The following is a 20,876-nucleotide window of genomic DNA, read 5'->3' as shown; positions in this document are numbered from 1 at the left end:
GTTAAGCTTTATGGTTTTTATTTTTTTATTTATATTTTTTAACTTTACCTTTCTAGACTATGCTAGGGGTGCTATCTGCGATAACATCTTCCACATGTTAAGGTTACAATGTGTTATTTGACAAATTTTTTATTTTATTTTATTTTTTCACATAGATTCATTATTGACGCTACTTTTATTATACACGAGGTGAACTCCATGACTCCAGAACACCTTCTTCCTTCTCTCCCTCCATTCCAAACATAAGAGTTTTATCCTTAGGCTACCTTGCTTTTAATGGCGGCGCCCTGGGGCATACTCAATAAGATAGTATCACAGTAGTTCTCTCGTAACGCTAAATTTTTTAGCTGTCATCATTTGCTAATTTTCATTAACAATATCAATCATATAGCAACTTGTTTTCTATGTCTATTTTAGATGTTCATCATTGGTTAATTACAAATTTGGTTCCAGCAGCAGCTAGGATATTGTTTCCAATGAACATCCAGTGGCAAACAGGTAGGAGATCATACCCAGATGGGAAAAAATTGGTAAGATTATCAATCATCATTATTGAATATGGAGACTATGACCAGTAACACTATACATCAATTAAGAGCTTTCTGGTGAGACAGACAGAGATTGAAACAATATGGCACGGTGTTCTCTTAAAAAGACGCTGAACTTTCTATTACAAGCTATATTGATGACTATATACATATTTCATTTACCTATACTAGTGGTTTTACCTGTTCTAATAGTAAATCATCCCTTGTGTTCAAACTCAAGCAATCAGCCTTCTTCCCCAAACTCCTCCGTGAATCTCTCATGCACCTCAAGATCGGCTTTACTTACAGTTGGCTTCTGTCTTGCAAATACTTTATCAAAATCTGCTTTTGTGATTGGTGGTGGCTGGATCTGCAAGTCATACATTCCCAGAGCCAGTTACATTCAAGTCATTATATAAATTAAAAGAAGTGGATGAACGAGGCTAGAAAAGAAATACCACAAATTGACCTTCCTCCAAAGAATTGTGTAATTTTGATGGAAGAGAAAATCATCATTGAATGTGCATTAATGAAATTGAATGAGGCACATAAGATAGAGGCATGCTCTTGTTAAATCTCTCCCCTACCCCCATCCCCCCTTCTCTTTTCCACTTTTTTCTTCATTCCTACTTTTCTGAAATTGACTAACTACATAAGTCACAACATTGAATAAGTCTTTAATAATTCTATTTAAGTTATTGATACCTAGCACTAAATATGATTATAGTGCTAATTTTGGCAATGATTTCTGGTTTAGAGCTTTATGTAGTGTCCATTAATAATAATAATAAATAAAACAGTTTCCTACCCAATACTTACCTTTGAAGCTAGGCCTTGTGCATCAAGGTCCTACAAGGTAACCTGAAAAGCTCCTCGTTCAGTAGGTTTGCAAGGGACCCACATGTCGCTAGAGTTCTTTTTGAAGAATTTCGCATCACGGGTTTGACGAACAGGTTCAAATAGAATGCCTTTAACCTATCAAAAGAGAGGAGGTAGCTAACAGCTTTCAGCCATATAATATCTCAAAAGGGACACCAGAAACTAATGTAAACTGGACACTTACACAAACAGCTATGTCTGAACCTGAAAATCCTTCTGTTTTGTGAGCTAAATGCTCAAAATCACTTTCAGTTAAGTTATGAGGAGTGTCTCCAAGATGGACCTGATTAAATTAAAAACCTATTGAGGATATTAAGCAAATCATAAGCTCCAAAAGAATCAATTACTATGGCTCTACCAAAACCACAGTACCTTAAACATGTGCTGCCTTGCCTTCAAATCTGGGAGAGGGATGTAAATTCGCTTATCAAAACGCCTACGGATGGCCTGTATTTAATTTTCCTTAGTCTCAACCCCAAAGCAATGAAGGTCATAAAACTCTATAACTTAGGTCCAATGGATCAGAGTTTTCTTACCTGATCCAAAGCATATGGAGTATTCGTAGCGGCAAGAACCAGAACTTTCTGCTCATCGCTGCCTACTCCCTAAAATGTGTTAAAGAAAATTTCCATTTGAAGATTAACAGTAGAAAAACCAAAGGCAACAACCACTGTTTAATGTAGTTAAGAACTAATGCAGGTTAAAGATAATTGTAGTAGGGAATAAGACAAAAGAGATGTGGGCTAAAGATGGAGTAGGAAGGGATCTATGTCTTCAATCCAGGTCAGACTATACACTCCAGACTCGGCTATTAAGAGTTCAAATTGGAGAATTATCAGGTGGTAGTTTGATCACTAGCCATTGCAACAGTTTGCATATTTCACTACCATAAGATGGATTAGTGAGAGAACAGGGAAGAGATCCTATGGCCAGAATTTGAGTGAGCATGAGGAGAATGTGAAATGGAACTTGCTTTTCATATGGGCCATGGCCTAAGAGACTCGGCAATAACTAGGAGAATGCTTGATAGTCAACTGACATAGGTACAGCCTGCCTTTGTAACAAAATTAACTACATTCCAATAAGGCCCATGCACCAATCTCTAAAGTAGAAGAACCGGTATTCTGTCCTTGTAACAAATTTAACACATATGATTGTAACCTTTTTTTTCCCCCTGTTTTTGGGAGGTAGATTGGAGACAAGGCTTGAACTCAAGACCACTTTTTGTCACAAAAGCTAAAACTATTAGAAAATTGTGAATTTAATCATTTAACCATTATTCTAACAAAAATTTTGTTCATGGACAAAAGGAAAGGCCTAAGAATTTTAAGCTCCAAAAATCAAGTCTAAACGCTATACATAATGGTATTGGCAGGAAGCAGAATGCATATACATATATAAATTATATGACTTCTATAATCTTTCCCTAAAGTAACAGACAGATAGCTTAGCAACTGAAACAATAACTGGACCACTTATGGAAAGTAAAAGAGAAAAAGAAAATGCAGAACAAAAAAAGTTGATGATAGGGAAGCTTTTAATATTGCATATCACGTACTAAAGTAAAAGGATGTCAGTTGTATTAGTATAAGATAAGCTTGGAACAAAGCTCTTATCCACTTCCAGTGAACACAAAATACCTGCATCTGTACAAGAAGTTCTGTTTTGATACGTCAAGATGCTTCACTCTCATTGCCTTCACCTCGCTGGCCACATAAGGAATCAATTTCATCAATGAATATAATGGAAGGAGCATTATCACGAGCCATTTGGAAAAGATTTGAGACTAGCTTCGCTTTCACCCATCCATTTTGAAACAAGATCTGAGGACGAAACACTATGTATTGACAGCATCTAGCACTCGTCATGTGTTGGCAACATTCCATTAATATAAAGACATAAAAAAATAAATAATAAAATAAAAAAAATAAATAAAAAATTCTACATCCATGGGCATACAACTGGAAGTGTTAAATCATACATGCATTTGGAAATTCAAATTTACTTGAATGACGTGACAATTACAATAAAAATCATGAGAAGCAGTCAGCCCCAGCCATATATGAAGTAGACGAAAAAAACTATATAACGAAAAATTTATTAAGAACTGCAAGCATACTGAAACTCAAATATCTTAAGTTAGGTATAAGCAAGAATTTTTGATCCATTAAATCCACATTTCATAATTTTTTTTTCCTGTCATCTCACTTAGTGGACATCAGTATTCCGACTTGTTGCCTTTTAACAATGTTCTTATGAGACTATTTGAGGTAATTGGCATTGATTGCAAACATCTTTGCTGCCTTTCTACCAAGTCATTAAAAAGACTGGGAAAAAGGAACAAGATATGAAGAGAGCATCCTCATATGCTTACATTCACAGTCCAAGGTATACATTACACATTCTTGCATGGTTTGTGACTTTGTGTGCATCTTGCAAATTTCAGTGGAGATCGCATCATGCTCCCCTAACAAAGTTCTTCAAAATCCTCCATTCTAATATGCTCATTTGGAACAGAAATTCAAATTTCCTGCTTCACAAATAAGCCTAACCAAGCCCCTGTTTAACTATGGCTCACTAATGAAAGCATAGAAAGCAAAGATCATCACTAAGATATGGGCATTAGCGCACAAACGAAACTTATCAACAGAAAATGGATGAGAATAAGAATGACATGTTGACCATGCACAAATGAAACCTAACCAAGTTTGTAGGCTTCTTGCATTTTATTTATTTATTCATAAATAACATTACTTGTCAAATTTCTTTGCAAGAGAAACGAAATCTCCAAGCTTAATACATTTCCTTCAATGTTTTTTCCCCCTTCATAGAAGACCAAATGGAAAAATGGGAACTAGTATAGAAATTCAACAATAAAATGGTTGATCAGCTGCTAGGGGGAAAAGGTTGACATCCTCCTAAGAAGCAACAATATTACAATACTTGCAAGATCATATTTCTAAGTAAGTAATATAGCAATCTCTCATATAATCTAAACATTTAGACTAAGTTACCTAGAAAAATGATCATACTAGAACATAGAAGATGTATAGGAACACATTACATGACCTACCCCAGAACATGGAATGATGAGGTTACACTTATACTCAACACACATCTTGTTTCATTAGAAGTTACAATACAACAAAGCTGTCCTCAAGTTAAACCCTTATAATTTTTAGCCTGGTTCTCTCCAAAAACTCTATAAAGCATATAGGATTTTCGTTTTACTTAAAACTATCCTCTTTCAAAAAGAAAAGGGAGAAAAAAAGGAGGAAACTTTTGGATTGTGAAAATTTGCATATTAGAACAAAGGTGTTCCATATTTTAGATATCCTGGATTGTGGTGTGCTAGTTCTTGATTGGTGCTATATGTGTAAGAGTTGTGGGGAGTCAGTGGATCATCTTCTACTTCATTGCTCCATAGCTTGTGAGTTGTGGTCGTTGGTGTTCTATTTGTTTGTAATCCACTGAGTTATGCCTCACAAGGTTATTGAGTTGTTTAAGTCTTGGTAGGGTATGTTTGGACGACATCATAACATAAATTTTTGGAGACTTGTGCCTCATTGCTTAATATGGTGTATTTGGCGTGAAAGGAATGCTAGAAGTTTTGAGAGATGTGAACGTTCTACACTAGAGGTTAAGTCTTTTTTTTTTTTGCACACTCTCCTTGATTGGAGTGTGGTTTATTGTCATCTTTCTTGTTCTTCTCTTATTGTTTTACTTGATCGTTGTAATTTTGGTTCTTGATTTGTGCCCCCGTAGTACATTCCCAATGTACTCGAGCTGGCTGTTTTCTTATTTTAATAAAATTTTTGTTACTTATCAAAAAAAAAAAAAAGTGTAGTAGACTAGTAGTGTATTATGGTAATCTTTCATCAATAAGAAACCTATATATCCAGCATCCTCTCAATACCATCAAAATTTAGTATCCAGACCTATAGTTTGGTAAACAAAAAAGATATTGTGTCCATAGCATTTGAATGAGCATATTGGAGTTTTCCTAAAATATTTCATAGTAATTAAGGTGAACTCATTTATTATCGTAAAATAAACTAATGACTACACCATTTAAAGGAATTGATTCGTGTATCCAAATGTAATCTAACATAATGGAAGGATATCATTTTCTTGGAAATCTAAAGGCTTCCAATTAACTAGTGCGGATCTTGCAACTCTCTCGTAAAGTCATCATGAATATTTGCCTGTCAAGGGCTGTAAAACCAGGTTCCTTTTCAGTTATTCTACTTCCAAACATTCATCGCTTACATTTCAGTGCATTGCACAATTTAAACTATGAAACTGATATTGTAAAATATTATTAAAAAATAAGCATAGGAGATCAAATGGTTCTTAGATATATATTAAAAAAAAAAAAAAGTTATGCGGCAAAACTCAAAGAAGGAGAAGAACTAAGATAGATGATCACATAGATTTCAAATATACAACTCACAATTATGTGTCATTGGCAACAAATATAGCCTTAGTTGTAAAATTTGCTATTGTAGTCCAATAACTTGCCATCCATAGTTGTTTTATCTGTTATTGTAGTCTAGTTACTTGCTATTTATTGGTCAAATTTTTACCTAAAGAAAGTTGAATCTGCTTCTGTTGCCACTGCCTTTGCTAAATAGGACTTCCCCGTTCCAGGCATACCATATAATAGAAAAGCCCTCCACGGTTTTCTCTTCCCTGAAAAAGAGATCAAATGATTCTTTTATTATCAAGATGTACCATATGTGACAAGATATTTATTTTAGTGGCTCCAGAAGGAAATACTGCAGAAAATGGCCTGGAAGTATGTCGCCAGTTCATGAATCTTTAAATTTAAGCATTTAATGATAATGTCTTTTTGACTCTTCTTAATGTAGACAGTTCAAATCCCACCGTTTATTAGGAATGGAAAATCAAGTTCTTGATGCAAATTTCACAGCCAAGTGCAAGGGATGGTCTGAGTCTGAGCTCATGGCTAAGTAGTGTGCCTCACCTATTGAAGCAATGTAAACCCCTCAAACTTTAGAATGAAACTTGATATGCAAAAGGTTTTCAAATGGGTCTTAAGACTTATTATAGTTGATATTATTACTTGATATGTATCTTTACAATTGGAAGATACACCATCCAAAATCTAAAAAATCAGTGAAGCAATGGCAACAATAACTCTTAAAATATCCTTTCTACCTTCTCTAAACTCAGCTGATTCTTTCATGTTCAGAATTAGGCTAATGCTCTGGGCCATCAAAGTCCAATATTTGAGCCTTTTTGAATTCAACTGACAGAACATAAGCCCAATTAACCATAAGAATTTTGCTTTGGTGTTTGACAAGAGCTGTTTATTGTACAACTGTACTACAACATGTCTTCTCCATACATATTTTCAGTTGTTTCTGGTGGGATTTATTTGTACAGTTTCCATTACAAAAGCAGAGTTTGAAAGTCAGAAATTCTGAGTAATACAATTGGAGCATACAATCTCCGCAACTGATAAACTTGAATTTATTGTACCAATGGCATATTTTTGAAAATTCATAAGTTATCAAGTGTCACCATAAACCAAATCAAGCTTATTCATATTGCAAGCATGCTAAGATTCAACAAGAAAACTAAAAGCAAATAACCCAAAACTTAAAAATAATGATTGAGGAACTAACCAGTAAAAAACTAGGCAAACTTCACAGGCAGTATTACAGCCTCTTGCAATGCCTGTTTGGCACTCTCAAGCCCGGCCATGTCACTCCACTTCACGTTTGGTTTCTCCCTGATTATCACAGAATCAAGGCCAGCCCTAAGCTTTGCTTGCTCCGGATCCTCCGCATCTTTGCCCCACTCCTCCCTTCGACTTTGTCTTTGGTTGGCTAGCAATTCTACAACTTGAGTTCTCAGATAAGCAACTTATCCACACCCTTAGAACTTGCAACCAAAAACCCAATACTCAGCAACACCTCAGATTTTCTATTAATATTTCTGATACTTCAAAATATAACCAAACTTGAAAGTAAAATAAAATAAACAATTCAACTTCAAATCAATCAAAAATAAAATAAAATAAAATAGCCCAGTACTCAAATTTCATTGCTTCATATATTTATGATAAGCCATTTACAATTCCAGATTTTTTTATTCGAAAGCAAATTTGCAATCAAACCCTGAAATCTGGTTCAATAAGTACAAAAGTGAAAAACCCAATTCTCAGAATTTGTTTCTATGATGATAGTGATGTTGTTCAAGAAGCGATAACAGGTAAGCTTTACAGGTCGGAATAGAAGACTCCGATAAACAGAAAATTACAGTTACAGACCAGAAATTCAAGCTTTACTTTCTCTCCGGTGCTTTGCGTTTTGATAATGAAAATGAAATTTCTGAAACAGAGAGAGAACCAACAAGTAGGTGCAATGCAAGTCCGGACTTCTTGCACGTTGAGACAAAGAGCGTTTAATCGTAAAAATTACACAACTTAGATCATAATTATGATGTAGAAATAGAATAGCTGCCTCGGCTCTCAAGTCTTTTCACATTTTAATTGCAAATGATTGGAAAAGTTTTTACTTTTAACCTTTGGGTCCGGTGTACCGTAGAAAGGTTTTTTTATAAAAATTTGATAAATATGTTCAAAACAGTACAGTTATTTTTTTTTGTTTTGTTGATAAAAATTTTCTAATATTAATTATATTTAATATATGCTCTAGAAGATGTACATTATAAAAATCCTTTAACTTTTTAAAGTATTTTGGACTGTTAAAAAAGAAGTTTTAACTAATTTTTAGTGTGGCGTAGATTCTTATGAAATAAAAGTAAGAACCTTTTTAGTTTACTTATTGGCCAAAGAAGAAAAAACCAGTTCTCAAAACCAAAAAAAAAAAAAAAAAAACCAATTTTATTTAAGTAGTAATTTTTTTTTTTTTTTAAATCTTTATTTTTTAGTTTAGAATAGTATTTTTTTATATATAAAATACTTCTGTATCTTAACGTAAAATATATTAATCATTTTAATATTTACTCAACAAAAAAAAATTTAATATTTATATTTATTATAAATATTTAGGTGAGAATAAATAAATTACTGATTATTATATAAGTTCACACTTATCATATGGTGTACTATAGTTCTTATAATTGCACATCAAATATAAATGTGTGGATTTTAGGCTTTTAGCCACAATTCATGCGATTTTTGGTTACTTTTAGTTAATTGTGGCACTTAAGGGCCGTGAATTAAAATGATTGGAAAAGTTCATGGCATTAATTAAAATTTTTAAAAATTGAAGATTTATTTTTAAAAATTTAAAACAATAAAATGTATTTATAAAGAATCAGAGTCTACAATGGAGAGGATAAAAGAAAGAATTTCCCTCAATCCAAATCAAGGACTCCTTGTCTCCTTAGCATGTGTTTTAATAAATTTTACTGTTTACTTAAAAAAATATATAGGGATGTTTATCTTACATTGGTTATGTGTGTCTAGTGTTTGCTATTTATAACCTCAATCTATAATTACAAAAATTAGGCCCTTTTGTAGTTGTACTTTGGTTATATAATGTATTATAAACCTGGTTTAAAATACTAGCATTATTATTTTCATGCGTATTCTAATAAGTAAAAAAAAAAAAAAAAAAAAAAAAAAAAAAAAAAAAAACATTCCGAGTAAAGAAAATTATATAATTTATTAAAGTCTTTAATAAAGGGTAGCTAATTGGAGCAAGGAGAGAATAGCCTCTTGACACCATCATGATCTATTTTTTTTTTGAATCAGATCTATTTCAATTTTTAGTTTACTTCCTAATCGCTTTCAAACATATTTCATAATAATGTAATAACTTATATTACCGCCAAACATGTTTTATAAGACTAAAATTAAACTACGTTATAGTCCTAGAAATCAAAATAACATACTTTATTTTGCTTGTCATGTTAACACTTCATCCTTCCTCATGATATTTGACCCATCCACTCCCACGCACATCCAAGACATTAAATCCTCTCAAAATCTTTACCTAGTATGTTTCTCTTTAACAAGAATATCTTCATCTCTTTCTTACTCACATGATTATAATCCTACTATATATGCACATACTTGAATCTCCTTATTTTTGGTCATCATATTGAGAGTGCGCATCTTTTCACGAGCCATGACCATGTTTTATTTGGTGACTTTCTATTTACCACCCACAAAAGTACTTGCATATCCTATTAAGCTATCCAACAAAAATCAAATTTCTCTTCAAATCTAGGTCTGTCCTAACATTTTGCATCTTCCATAGAGCTCGACTCAATAGTATGATTCAAATATCACCCTTGCCCATTATATCCAAAGGTTCATCATCAACTAGAAGAAATTTTCTGAAATTACCATTGATGTATTTCTCTATGAATTCTTGATGTGCAGCACAAGGTGACCAATTACACTCAGAATTCAATGATTGACGACTACTTCTAAAATGGAAAAATAAAATAAAGCGCCTCGCTCTTGCACACGCATCATCGCAAGTCTCACATTCATCAAAACACATGTTGCTAAGGCCCCAGAACGATGGTGCGGTTTGTCCTAGAAAATCCGTAGTCGACAAATGTTATACATTTGGTCCTTTTGTCCACTCTTGTTAAGTTTCAGGGATATATACAAAAGTTCAATGATATTTTGAGATAGAAATAAAACCTAACTATATCCTTTTGTTCCCTAAATAATAGTTTAGACCTTTAGGTTCTATTTTCACCCCTAAAATATATATTTTATTTAGAGACATCAACGAAAGTGAAATTTCAAGTATGAGGATAGAACTTTATATATATATATATATATATATATATATATATATAAAATAAAATAAAACACGTACCGTATTTAAAAAAATGTAAAAAAAAATTATTTTATTCCTAAAATATTTTATTTTTATGCTTGCTTATGTGATTTTAATTCCTAAAATATTTTAGTGCTCGAGTTAGTCTTTTTTTTTTTTTTCATTATATTACTTCCTTACAAAATTCGATCCTACAATCATCTCTCTCGCTCAACCTAAGACAGAGAGAGAAAGAGTGATTGTTGTTGGAGATCAAAATTTCCTCTAATTGTTTGTTTTCTCAACCAATTATTAATTGCCTTTTAAATTTTAAATTTTTATGTTTATGTTTTATTTGGAAATATATAGGCTGGGTTTGGATCCAGCTTTTTGCGTTTGCGATGAGTTTCTGTTTTTTTTTTTTTTTTTTTTTTTTTACGCGTTTTCATTTGGAGTATTGCGGTTACTGTTCAATGAACAGTAACCGTAATTGTTGACTTTCTGCAGTGAACAGTGCACATATGCACTGTTCACGGACCCACAAATTACACTTTTTATCAACTTTTTCATTAAAAATGGGTCCCACAGCACTATTCACACATTTAAAAATTATTTTGCTACAGTGTTTTCAGTTTTAAGTTTCAGCAAAATAAGTTCTATCCAAACAGACCCATAGAAGAATATTGTGTTCATCTTTCTTTTTTCTTTTTTGGGTCTTTTTTTAAGAGTCTTTTTCGTGGGATCCAAGTGTAACACATGAAAATTGTTTGGCCGCGTTTTGCCTAACCGTTTATGGTCAAAACCAAGTAAAAAAGAGGTTATATCACCACTCCGTTAGCCATGTGATAATGGGAAGGGAACGAAAAAGATAAATTAGGTACGACTTTTTCTTTTTGTCAAAAAAAAAGGTATGTCTCTTATATATATTTTATGAGGATTATAAGAAAAATAAAAATAAATTTCATGGATTAAAATAGAATCTAAACCAAAATTTAGGAAACACATGCATATTTTGCACATAAGAAAAGAGGATAAATTACAAAATTGGTCCCTATCTATTATACTATATGTCAATTTGGTCATTAACCTTTCAATTGTGTTAATTTGATTCCCTCACATTTTCAGTGCCACATCAATTTAGTTTTTGTCGTTATCTCTTAAATAGAAAAAACTGACGTGTCAAATGAAATAATAAAAAATTATTTTTCATGCCACGTCAACTTCCAATTGTTCCACTATGTCAGATTTAAAAAAAAAAAAAAAAAATTAAAATGTTTGAATCCGGTGTTCACGTTAGGCTTAGGCATAGAAGAGAGTTCATATTTTGCATAGTAAATACTAAATAATGGCAGAGGACAAAGAAGACACAGAAGGAGGATTCCAAAATCAGAATCCTAACTCTTATAAGAACAACAACAACAAAGAATCCAAATGAAAGTCATGCAAGGGATGTCTCTACTAATCGTCTCTGCAAAGATCCAAATCCAAAAACCTCACCTGGGTTGGCCTCCCCAAAACCCATCTCTCTATAATCCTTTTTTTTTTAAAACTGATTCTTATGATGCTTATGGGTCTGTTTGGTTGCCGAGAAAATCAAGGAAAAGGAAAGAAAGTGTTTGTTCACTCAGTTTGATTTTATTTTTATTTTTTTATGGGTTTTTGCATTTGGATTAGAAGAGTGGGTGTTATTTTGATTTGATTGTTGTTGTTGTTTGGGTATTTTTCTGGCAACCAAATAGTGTAATAGGGATTGGTTGTGAATTGTGATGATTTTGATATTCTTAGCATAAGACGATTTTAGGTAGTGGGTTGATGTATTTTTTTTTTTTTTTTTTTTTTTTAATAATGTAATACATACTGTTACTTGAGTGTTAATGACCATTAGTTTGGATCCAACGTTGTAATTTATGTAGAATGGCTAGAAATTTTAAGGGAGTTATGGGATTTTAGACTCACGACAAACATTTTAATTTGGATTTTTAAAAATCTGATGTGGCGGTATAGTTGACAGTTGCTGTAGTATGAAAATATATATTTTTTATTTATTTTGTTTGATACATCAATTTTTTTTAATCCAAGAGATTACAGTAAGGATTAAATTGACACTGTACTAAAAATGTTAGGGATCAAATTGACATTATTGAAAAGTTAGGGACTAAAATTGACATATGATGTAAATGATAAGGACTAATTTTGTGGTTTACCATGGTGTGCCTTTGTGTTAAAATCCCTTTCCCTCTGTTTTGTGTGTGTGTTTGTTTCTCAAAAAAAAAAAAAAAAACTTTGTTATTTACCCACACCAAAAAAAAAAAAAAAAATACAGGCATATATATAAGCAATCCATACCACACCAAAAAAAAAAAAAAAAATACAGGCATATATATAAGCAATCCATATAAAGGAAGAGAACTAAAATGGTATATATTTTAAATTATTTTTAAGGTCTAAAATAGACTATGAATCTATTATGAGATTTTGGATTTGAAATCTCTTGTTAGTATCTTGATACTATTCCATAGGATTATTTTTGCAAAAAAATCTGAACACCCTCGATTGGAATCAAAATCTTATTTCCCACATTTTCTGTATCACTCTATGCTCCACTGATAAGAATTTGTCACTTCTCTTCTTATTTAATTAAATTCTCTCGTTATGCCTTTTCTTAATTAATTACCCAAAATAAATTAAAAAACCAAACACACAACCACCACCAACCTTGGCCGGTGCCAGCCATCTCCGCCTTGAACGTCACCTGTCACGGCAGCCACAATCGCCCGATCTACACCACCACAGGAGATCCAAGCCAATCCCACCAATTACCCTCACTCCACCAAAAAGACCAACAAATCTGACTTTATTTCTCATTTCTTCACTGTCTATTAAGAAACAAAATCAACAATAAAAGGTGGAGAGTAAAACATAAACAAATCCAACGTAAAGGCTATTCAAAACCAAAAGGATCTCTAGAAGAAAAGCCCAGTAGTTTGAGTTGAGGTATTCACGTGATGGGCTTTAGATCCTTGGTAGCGCTGATGGTTGGATGGCTGTAAATGGCTGCTTTGATGGCGTTGACTCCAAAGAAGGTTGGTGGAGGTGGTGGTGGGGATATGTTGGGATTTTCCTTGTACCATTTGTCCAAATATTGTGTTAGATCCACTGCTTCCTGACTCTCCCTTTCCCGATATGCTCAAAACCTTGGAGGTGATGGACGGCCATGAAAGGCAGAGTTGTTGCTGTCGCTAACCTCTACTACTGCTGTTAGTGGGGCGACAATAGGATGTGCTGGCTATATATTTATTTTAGGTAATTAAAATAAGAATAAGCATAAATTTTGGATTTGCTTAAATAAGTGGACACATGTCAGGTTTTTATTTGTGAAACACAAAGTGGTATAGGTGTGGGACAGAAGATGTTCACTCCCTTGTTTATCAAAAAAAGGCAATTACTTTCTTCACTTTTATACATAGAATAAATTGCTGAATGTCACCATAACTTTGAATTCAGACATGAATTAATATGGTATAGAATAGATTGTCCCTTACATTATCAATTAGTTTTCTTATTATCTAGTGATGGATACTGATACTTTTGTATCTTAATTAGACTACCTTTACTTCAAAAGGTAAAGATCTACATTCAAATTATCACAAATGAGACTTAACAGATTAGGAATCATGCTATCCTTGTTCAAAATAAATAACTAAATTAGAAACTGAATAGATAATATAAAGAGTGAAAATATATAATGGAGTTATGATTTATTTGATTTAAAATAAAAGGGTTTAAAATGAAAAAATAAAGATAAAAATAACACGCAATATCCATCACAAGAGGAAAGTTCATTAGATATCTTTCAAAACAAAGTAAAAATAATAATTTCTAACATCATCCTACATCACAAATAACTTATGACCCATACTTCGCTTTCTTGTTTATGATCCTTGATCCATATGTTGAAATGACCATGTCAATAAGAAGGTGAAATTGCATGCATGTGAATAGGGTAACTGGAACACTAGCAAGGCAAACGACAGGAATGACCACTCGTGATTTTCCTGGTAGAATAATGGAAAGAGAAGCACAAAAGGTTATCATCATGGTTGCTGTGGAGAGGATAAGGGTGGAAAGGCCTACTATCATCTTTTTAGGTAAGGAATTAAGGAAATCTTCCTCTGCATAACATGATGTGAGGATGCCAAGAAACATCAACAGTGAAGTTGAGGCAGAAAGTAGAGACAAAGCATCAGATATTATAAAGACCATAAAAACTTTCTCATTTAAGAAGGTTGGCAAGCCTGTTTCTTCTTTGTTGCCACCTAGAATAGTAATTGCTGCTACAAACATAATGGTAACAATCAGAGTAGCTACAACTGTACAAGAAGATGTTGTCCCCTTCATCCATTCTTCTCCTTCTTTCACCAACACTTTATGGCTTTCTGTAAACAATTCTCGAGGTCTTTTACCATTTGTGTTTGTACATTCTAATTTGGAAGGAGGGACAATGCTCTCCACCTCCTGCGTTTATTAAACAAAATCTCATAAAGACTATTACTTAAGATATAAAAAAAAATATTAAATACTTAGTAACTTTGCATCTTTTTCCTTTTTCTAAGAATGATTCTATCTATTATAAATGAAAAGTTTATAGGATTAAAAAGTGAGAAAGATTGAATGCCTAAAAGTTAGCATGTTGAGTTTTGTGTATAGTATATGGGTTACTTTTATATGGTTTTTGATTTGCACACATGCACTATTTCACATCTTTTTTTTTTTTTTTTTTTTTTTATACATTCACTTTTATATGTTAAAATGTGGAAATTTTTACATCAATTATGGATATACATATAAAATAGTGGATGTGAATGAGTGTGAAAGAATACTTTTCTCTTTTATATAGGCACACTAAATAATGCAAAAATACAAAAATACAAAAATACCTAGATATGCAAGTATATACAGGTAGAACATTGTAATGTAAGGATAATAAAGTGTAGTGAAAAAGAGTATTGATACTCTGAATCATGACAGTTACGACTGGGCCTTGGGCTCCTAGGCCTATTTGGCCTAGTATCCAGGCATTTTTATTTTTTATTTTAACTTTTTGGAGAGAGAGGCCTAGTAAATAGGATAAACTATAATAATATGGCACTCTATATGTTTTATCTATTGTAATTCATAGGTGAAATTACATAAAAAGTACTAGAGTTTATACACTTTTTTAGATTAGGTCTCTCAAGTTTTTAATTTTGTTAATTAAAGTCATAAACTTGTGAAATCATTTAAATTTGAAGTCTGTATTCATATATTTTATTCATTAATGTAATTTTGGACACTAATAGAGTACAGAAAAAAGGACGCCGGCATTTATAAAATTTTTATTTTACTAAGGAATCAATTTTGATTTTTTGACTCTCTCTCTATGTAGTTTTCTCTCCAACACTACAAGAAATCTGGGTTTAGGCGGCCTTTTTTTTAACGGCGTTTTTAAATTCGCCACTATAAGTAGTAAATTGTGACGTTTTTAAAAAACGCCGCTAAAGAGTGATCCTTTCGCGACGTTTTTCTAAAAATGTCGTTGTAACTCAAAACAATAGCAGCGTTTCTTAAAACGCCGCAAAAGTGCTGTTTTAGCGGCGTATTTTTTGTTTATAGTGACGTTTTCTAAAAACGTCGCTATAGTTTTTAAAGAACTCCCACCATATTTTGAAAAAAATTTTGGGGAAACATATAGCGACGTTTTCAAAAACGTCGCTATATGTGCCTCCAAAATTTTTATCCTCTTCCTGTTCAAAATTTCACTGAGTGGGAAAGTTCCCACCGTTTCTTCTTTTTGTTTTGGATAAACATATAGCGACGTTTTGGATAAAGATATAGCGACGTTTTCAAAATGTCGCTATATGTTTCCCATTCAAAATTTCACTAAGTGGGAAAGTTCCCCCCATTTTGTCCCTTTTTTTTTTGGTCTCCTTTCCTTACACGTTTTTTCAGTCCTTTTTCTTTCTTATCATTCTTTTTCTTTCTCAAACAAACTTCCCTTCCCACTTCCATATTCTCCCCCCTCCCACCCTTATCACTTCTTCACCGCCAACCCATTCATGTATGAGTTCTTCCCTCTCTAGCCACCACCTACTGTCACTACCATTCTTTTTTCCCTCTTTTTTGGTGTTCAAGTTTCTTTAAAGTGTAAGTCTTTGTGTTTTGGCTTATGGGTTTGCTTTGATTTGATTTTTCTTTAATGGGTCATGGAGTCTTTGTATTTTGGCTTATGAATTTGCTTTGATTTAGTTTTTCTTTAATAGGTCATGGAACTTTTGTGCTAATTTTTTTTGTTTGCTTGTTTTGGTTGGACTTTGGTACAGAAAACTCTTATTCAAGTTTGGATTTTTGAGCAAAAAGTCCTAAGCATCAAAGGCTAAATCATTGTAAGTTTATGTACAAGTTTGTAAATCTTGGTTTTTTTTTTTTTTCCTACAATTTTTCTGTAGTATGTAGATTTTGAATTTTTTTTGTTATTAGTTTTGTGGTTTAGCTAGCTTGAAATTAATTTTTAAAAAAAGCTCACTACCCACTAATGTGTAAATAATCTCAACTAAATGCTCTTTATATGTGTGTATATATATATATATATATATATATTTATTGTTACTAAATTTTCAAGCACCATGATTCATTAACATTGGACATTTGATATTGTGGAATAATGATGATAGGTCTATTTGCTCTATTACAAGCTTATTGCAAGCATATGTTAGTTATTGTTGAATTTTTAGTAGTTTTATATAGCATTTTTAATATATATTTTTTTTAAATAATGAGTAGGTTTTGTGACATTTTAAAAACCTCACTAAAAAGCAAAAGCACAAATGCTTTTGTGACGTTTTTGAAACGTCGCTATTGGTGTGATTATTTGTGGCGTTTTATAAACGTCGCTAAATATATTTTCTTACATTACATACGAAAATGTTATATTATTTAGTGACGTTTTATAAAACGTCACTAAAAGTTTCTGAACGCCAATAAAGAGTACCATATAGTGACGTTTTTCAAAACGTCGCAATAGACCTATAGCGACTGCTCTATTGTGACGTTTTCGAACGTCACAAAAAAAAAACGTCACTATAGGCCATTTGTGTCTATAGCGACGTTTTTTGGGTTTTTAGTGACGTTTTACAAACGTCGGCTAAACCCAGATTTCTTGTAGTGCAAGCTTTCTATTGATCAATAATTGCAAAATTGACTTATGAACAAATCTTAAGTGAAATGTAGAGCTTAAACACTTGTTTTATGTTTTAATCTGTCATGTTGCTGTTCAAAATAATAGAGATGGACAAAAACCTTAAATCGAAACAATTTTATAAATTTAAGACCTAATAATATTAAATAGGTATAAATTGTACACCTTTTAATATAACTTCATCTAATTTATATTAGTTGATTCTATTAAATAGATTTATCTTTTGAACTTAATGGAGTGGAACTCTTGTTAATTACTTGTTACGCACTTTAATAACTTTTTTAATCATTTTTTTGATAAATTCACAATTGAATTAATGAAAACACATAATATCTCTTTGCTAGCAAAATATCAAATTGATAAAAGATTAGTAATTATCTTTTATATAAAATTTTCAAAATTTTAAAAATTATATAGAAAACAAGAGTTAATATATCAAATCAATAAAAACATTGTTATAGATAGTTTAAATATTGTAAAAGATAACCAATTATTATATTTTGTAGATTAAATTATACTATTATTTTAATTTAACAATTTAATGACTTTTTTTATTTATTTATAGGAATTAGAATATGAAAGCACCCAACCTTTTACTCTATTTCATTTCACTTCCATTTCGTATTTGTCAGCTTATGATTCTCCACCCCCCCCCCCCTTTTAATTATCTCATTTCCGTTCATTTTCTTTATCTTATTGGTGGGATATTGAAGTCGTAGTTATCCTCACACATTCTGACATTTACGTGGATCCTTAGTCACCTATTCACTCACGCATTCTCACATTGTAGTTTAGAATAGAGTTTCCAAAGAGTGTCAGATAATTAATCATAAGAGAACTGAAAACAACTCATCATTGAAATTATATTAAAAATATATAAATAAATAAAGTGAGGGATATATATTATACCTTGTACCATTGTACTTCTCTTTGCATAAGAAAAGCTGCTCCTAGAACCGTATTACGTCTAGCGGAAGGTTCGAACACTGCTGCTATATGTAATATGGTATTTTTATCGCGATCTACTAAAGGAAATTTTGGGTTCTTTGCAGGAGATCTGCATAGGAGGCGAAATACTTCATCCTGACGATGAAGAACGGCCAACTTAAATAAGTCTCGATCCGTGGAGTTTTCACGACACCATACAAGGTTAGGACATGCTTTCAGCATTTCGGTAACAAACTCAACTCTCCCTTGCTTGACAGCTTTGATCATGGCTTCAATAACCTTACCATTTTCTAGTTGTTGAAAATTCAAACCCGGTAATACTTCGCACATGCGAAGTAAAAGTTTTTTGGATTGGTGGTGAAGAAGCTTCAATTCATATATTTGATCGATTTCTAAGTCAATAAACAAACAATGTTTAGTCAACTAATTGAGAGGAAAAAAAATGAAGAAAAAGAAGTTGACCGCAATGATCAATGAGTAAGATATGAAATTAATTGACTAAATGTATCATACCTAGGAATTTATGGAGATTCCAAATAGATCCTCGAGCTGCGAAGTGAAAAAAGAAAAAACAAAATCAAATACGATTACTTAAAAAGAATAGAGAATAGTTAGTTAGGGTTGCTATTAGTAGGTTACACATTTGCTACCAAGATTAGTTTTGCTGATGCAGATTTGTAATGTATTTATTCGAGTAGTTAGAAGTTTGTTAGATCCTAGAGGAAGCTATCGACATGTTTAATAGTATACATAGAATTGTAAAATCCATGCAGAGTAGAGAATCAAATCTCCATTGCCTTGAAAGAACCAAAAATTGTTTCCATTTCTTCAACTTATCACTAGTCGACCCTAGACCTAGGCAACTTTGGCGAATAAGTTGCCCCCAAATGCTAGGGCAAATAAGTACTTTTTTATTAAAAAAAAAAAGTAAGTTGTTCAATTTTGTTGGGTTAAAAATAGATTAACCTCGGTTTATTAATTCAATTATCCAAATTGATTAATTATCCAAATTACATGCAATATCGTGGAGACACAAACAAATCACCAATTTAAACTAGAGTGCAGTGGAAAATAAATTGACACAATGATTTGTTGATGAATGTGAAACCTTCACAGATAAAAACCCCACTGGGTAAATTTTAGGTCATCACTCTTGAAGAACCCACTAATTAAGAATAACTGGTTATAAGTATAAGGAATCTTACCACTATCCAACCTATCCCAAAATACCAATTTACAGTTTAACCCTTATGCTAATCTCCAATTAGACTTGATCATGTAGAAACTTCTCCTTTGCACGAATCTCAATCCATAACTAACTGCACAACAACTTGATTGTTGTTGTTTGATGCAAAGTTCTTCAATTCACATTTATAGATCTGAAAAAAGCTTGTAACATAACCCAAAGATGCACAAGATGTTGCAGCAACTTCACGAAAGCATGTATCTCAATAGTAGTCTCTGTGTCTATGATGACAGCTATAAATTTTTTTTTTTTGCTTTTATATCCTTTGGAGACCTAGAGCATGAAACCCTAGAAAAGTCTTGTCATCATGTGCCAAAAAACAAATCTAAAAATTTAGAATCTACATACATTGATAGATTGAGAGGTGATGAGGTATGTATCGCAATTCATTAAAGCTTGATAGATTGGAGGTGTCGAGCTAGGTATCCAGACAACTTGTATTGTTTCTTGAGTAATCTTCATATCTTCAATAATACCACTTGTTATACTTCTTTGAAGTACTTCGTATTGTTCTTAAAACCACTTAGAACTACATAATTATAAGTAAAGTGCATTTTGTGATATGATATACCAATTCATAAAATATGACCCAAACAATTCTTGATTTTTTTTCCTTTTAAGAATGCCAAAAAAAAAAAAAAAATGATTAATGTTGAAAATACTACAAATTTTATTGCATGGGTCTTACAAATTATTGTACTGCCAATTATAAGAACTAATTTATATATTCATTTATTATTTTGTTGAAATGCTACCAAATACATTCTTTTCCACGTCATTTTGTAATATTTTTGTAATAAAGGTTGTAGTAGTTTTAGCATTTTCTCACCAAAAAAAGAAAAAAGAAAAAGAAGATTAATAGAAATCCAACAAATCAGCATTAAGTAATTAAAACTGCTAAAACTGCTACAAATTCTACTAAAAAATACTTAAAAAATGACGTGACTGGTAGTTTGGTACCACTTAAACAACATAATAAATGATTGGTTGAAACAATTTTTTTATTTATTGTTTAGTTTGTAATGCCTACGTGACAAAATTTGTTATATCACTAACATTGTTCAAGTGAATTAGTTATTAAAAAAAAAAAAAAGTAAGAATAATGCATTTAAATGAAAAAAAAAATTATAATGCATAATATTAACTAAATTAACTAAAGTTTTCATTTAAGGTCTCAAATTGTATTCAACTAGCCTTGCTAATCAGCTACAAATAACTTCAATTCCACAAGTTCTCAACCATAATTACAAACACCAAATTTATTTCTA

General features: G+C 31.9%; 1 protein-coding gene and 1 pseudogene across 1 annotated transcript; both read right to left on the bottom strand.

Annotated features, from left to right (window-relative positions):
* Positions 1–526: 526 nt before the first annotated feature.
* On the bottom strand, positions 527–12,914 carry LOC115985257 (annotated as a pseudogene).
* Positions 12,915–14,086: 1,172 nt separating this feature from the next.
* LOC115985256 lies at positions 14,087–18,692 on the bottom strand. Its single transcript, XM_031108221.1, has 2 exons — positions 18,324–18,692; positions 14,087–14,695 (listed from the first exon to the last, which is right to left on the bottom strand). Exons 1-2 carry the CDS (start codon positions 18,690–18,692, stop codon positions 14,087–14,089), a joined length of 978 nt encoding a protein of 325 aa, XP_030964081.1.
* Positions 18,693–20,876: the final 2,184 nt, after the last annotated feature.

This window comes from Quercus lobata, chromosome 4 (assembly GCF_001633185.2).
Source record: "Quercus lobata isolate SW786 chromosome 4, ValleyOak3.0 Primary Assembly, whole genome shotgun sequence".
Classification (NCBI taxonomy): Eukaryota; Viridiplantae; Streptophyta; class Magnoliopsida; order Fagales; family Fagaceae; genus Quercus; species Quercus lobata.
This window is presented reverse-complemented; position numbering and strand designations above follow the sequence as displayed.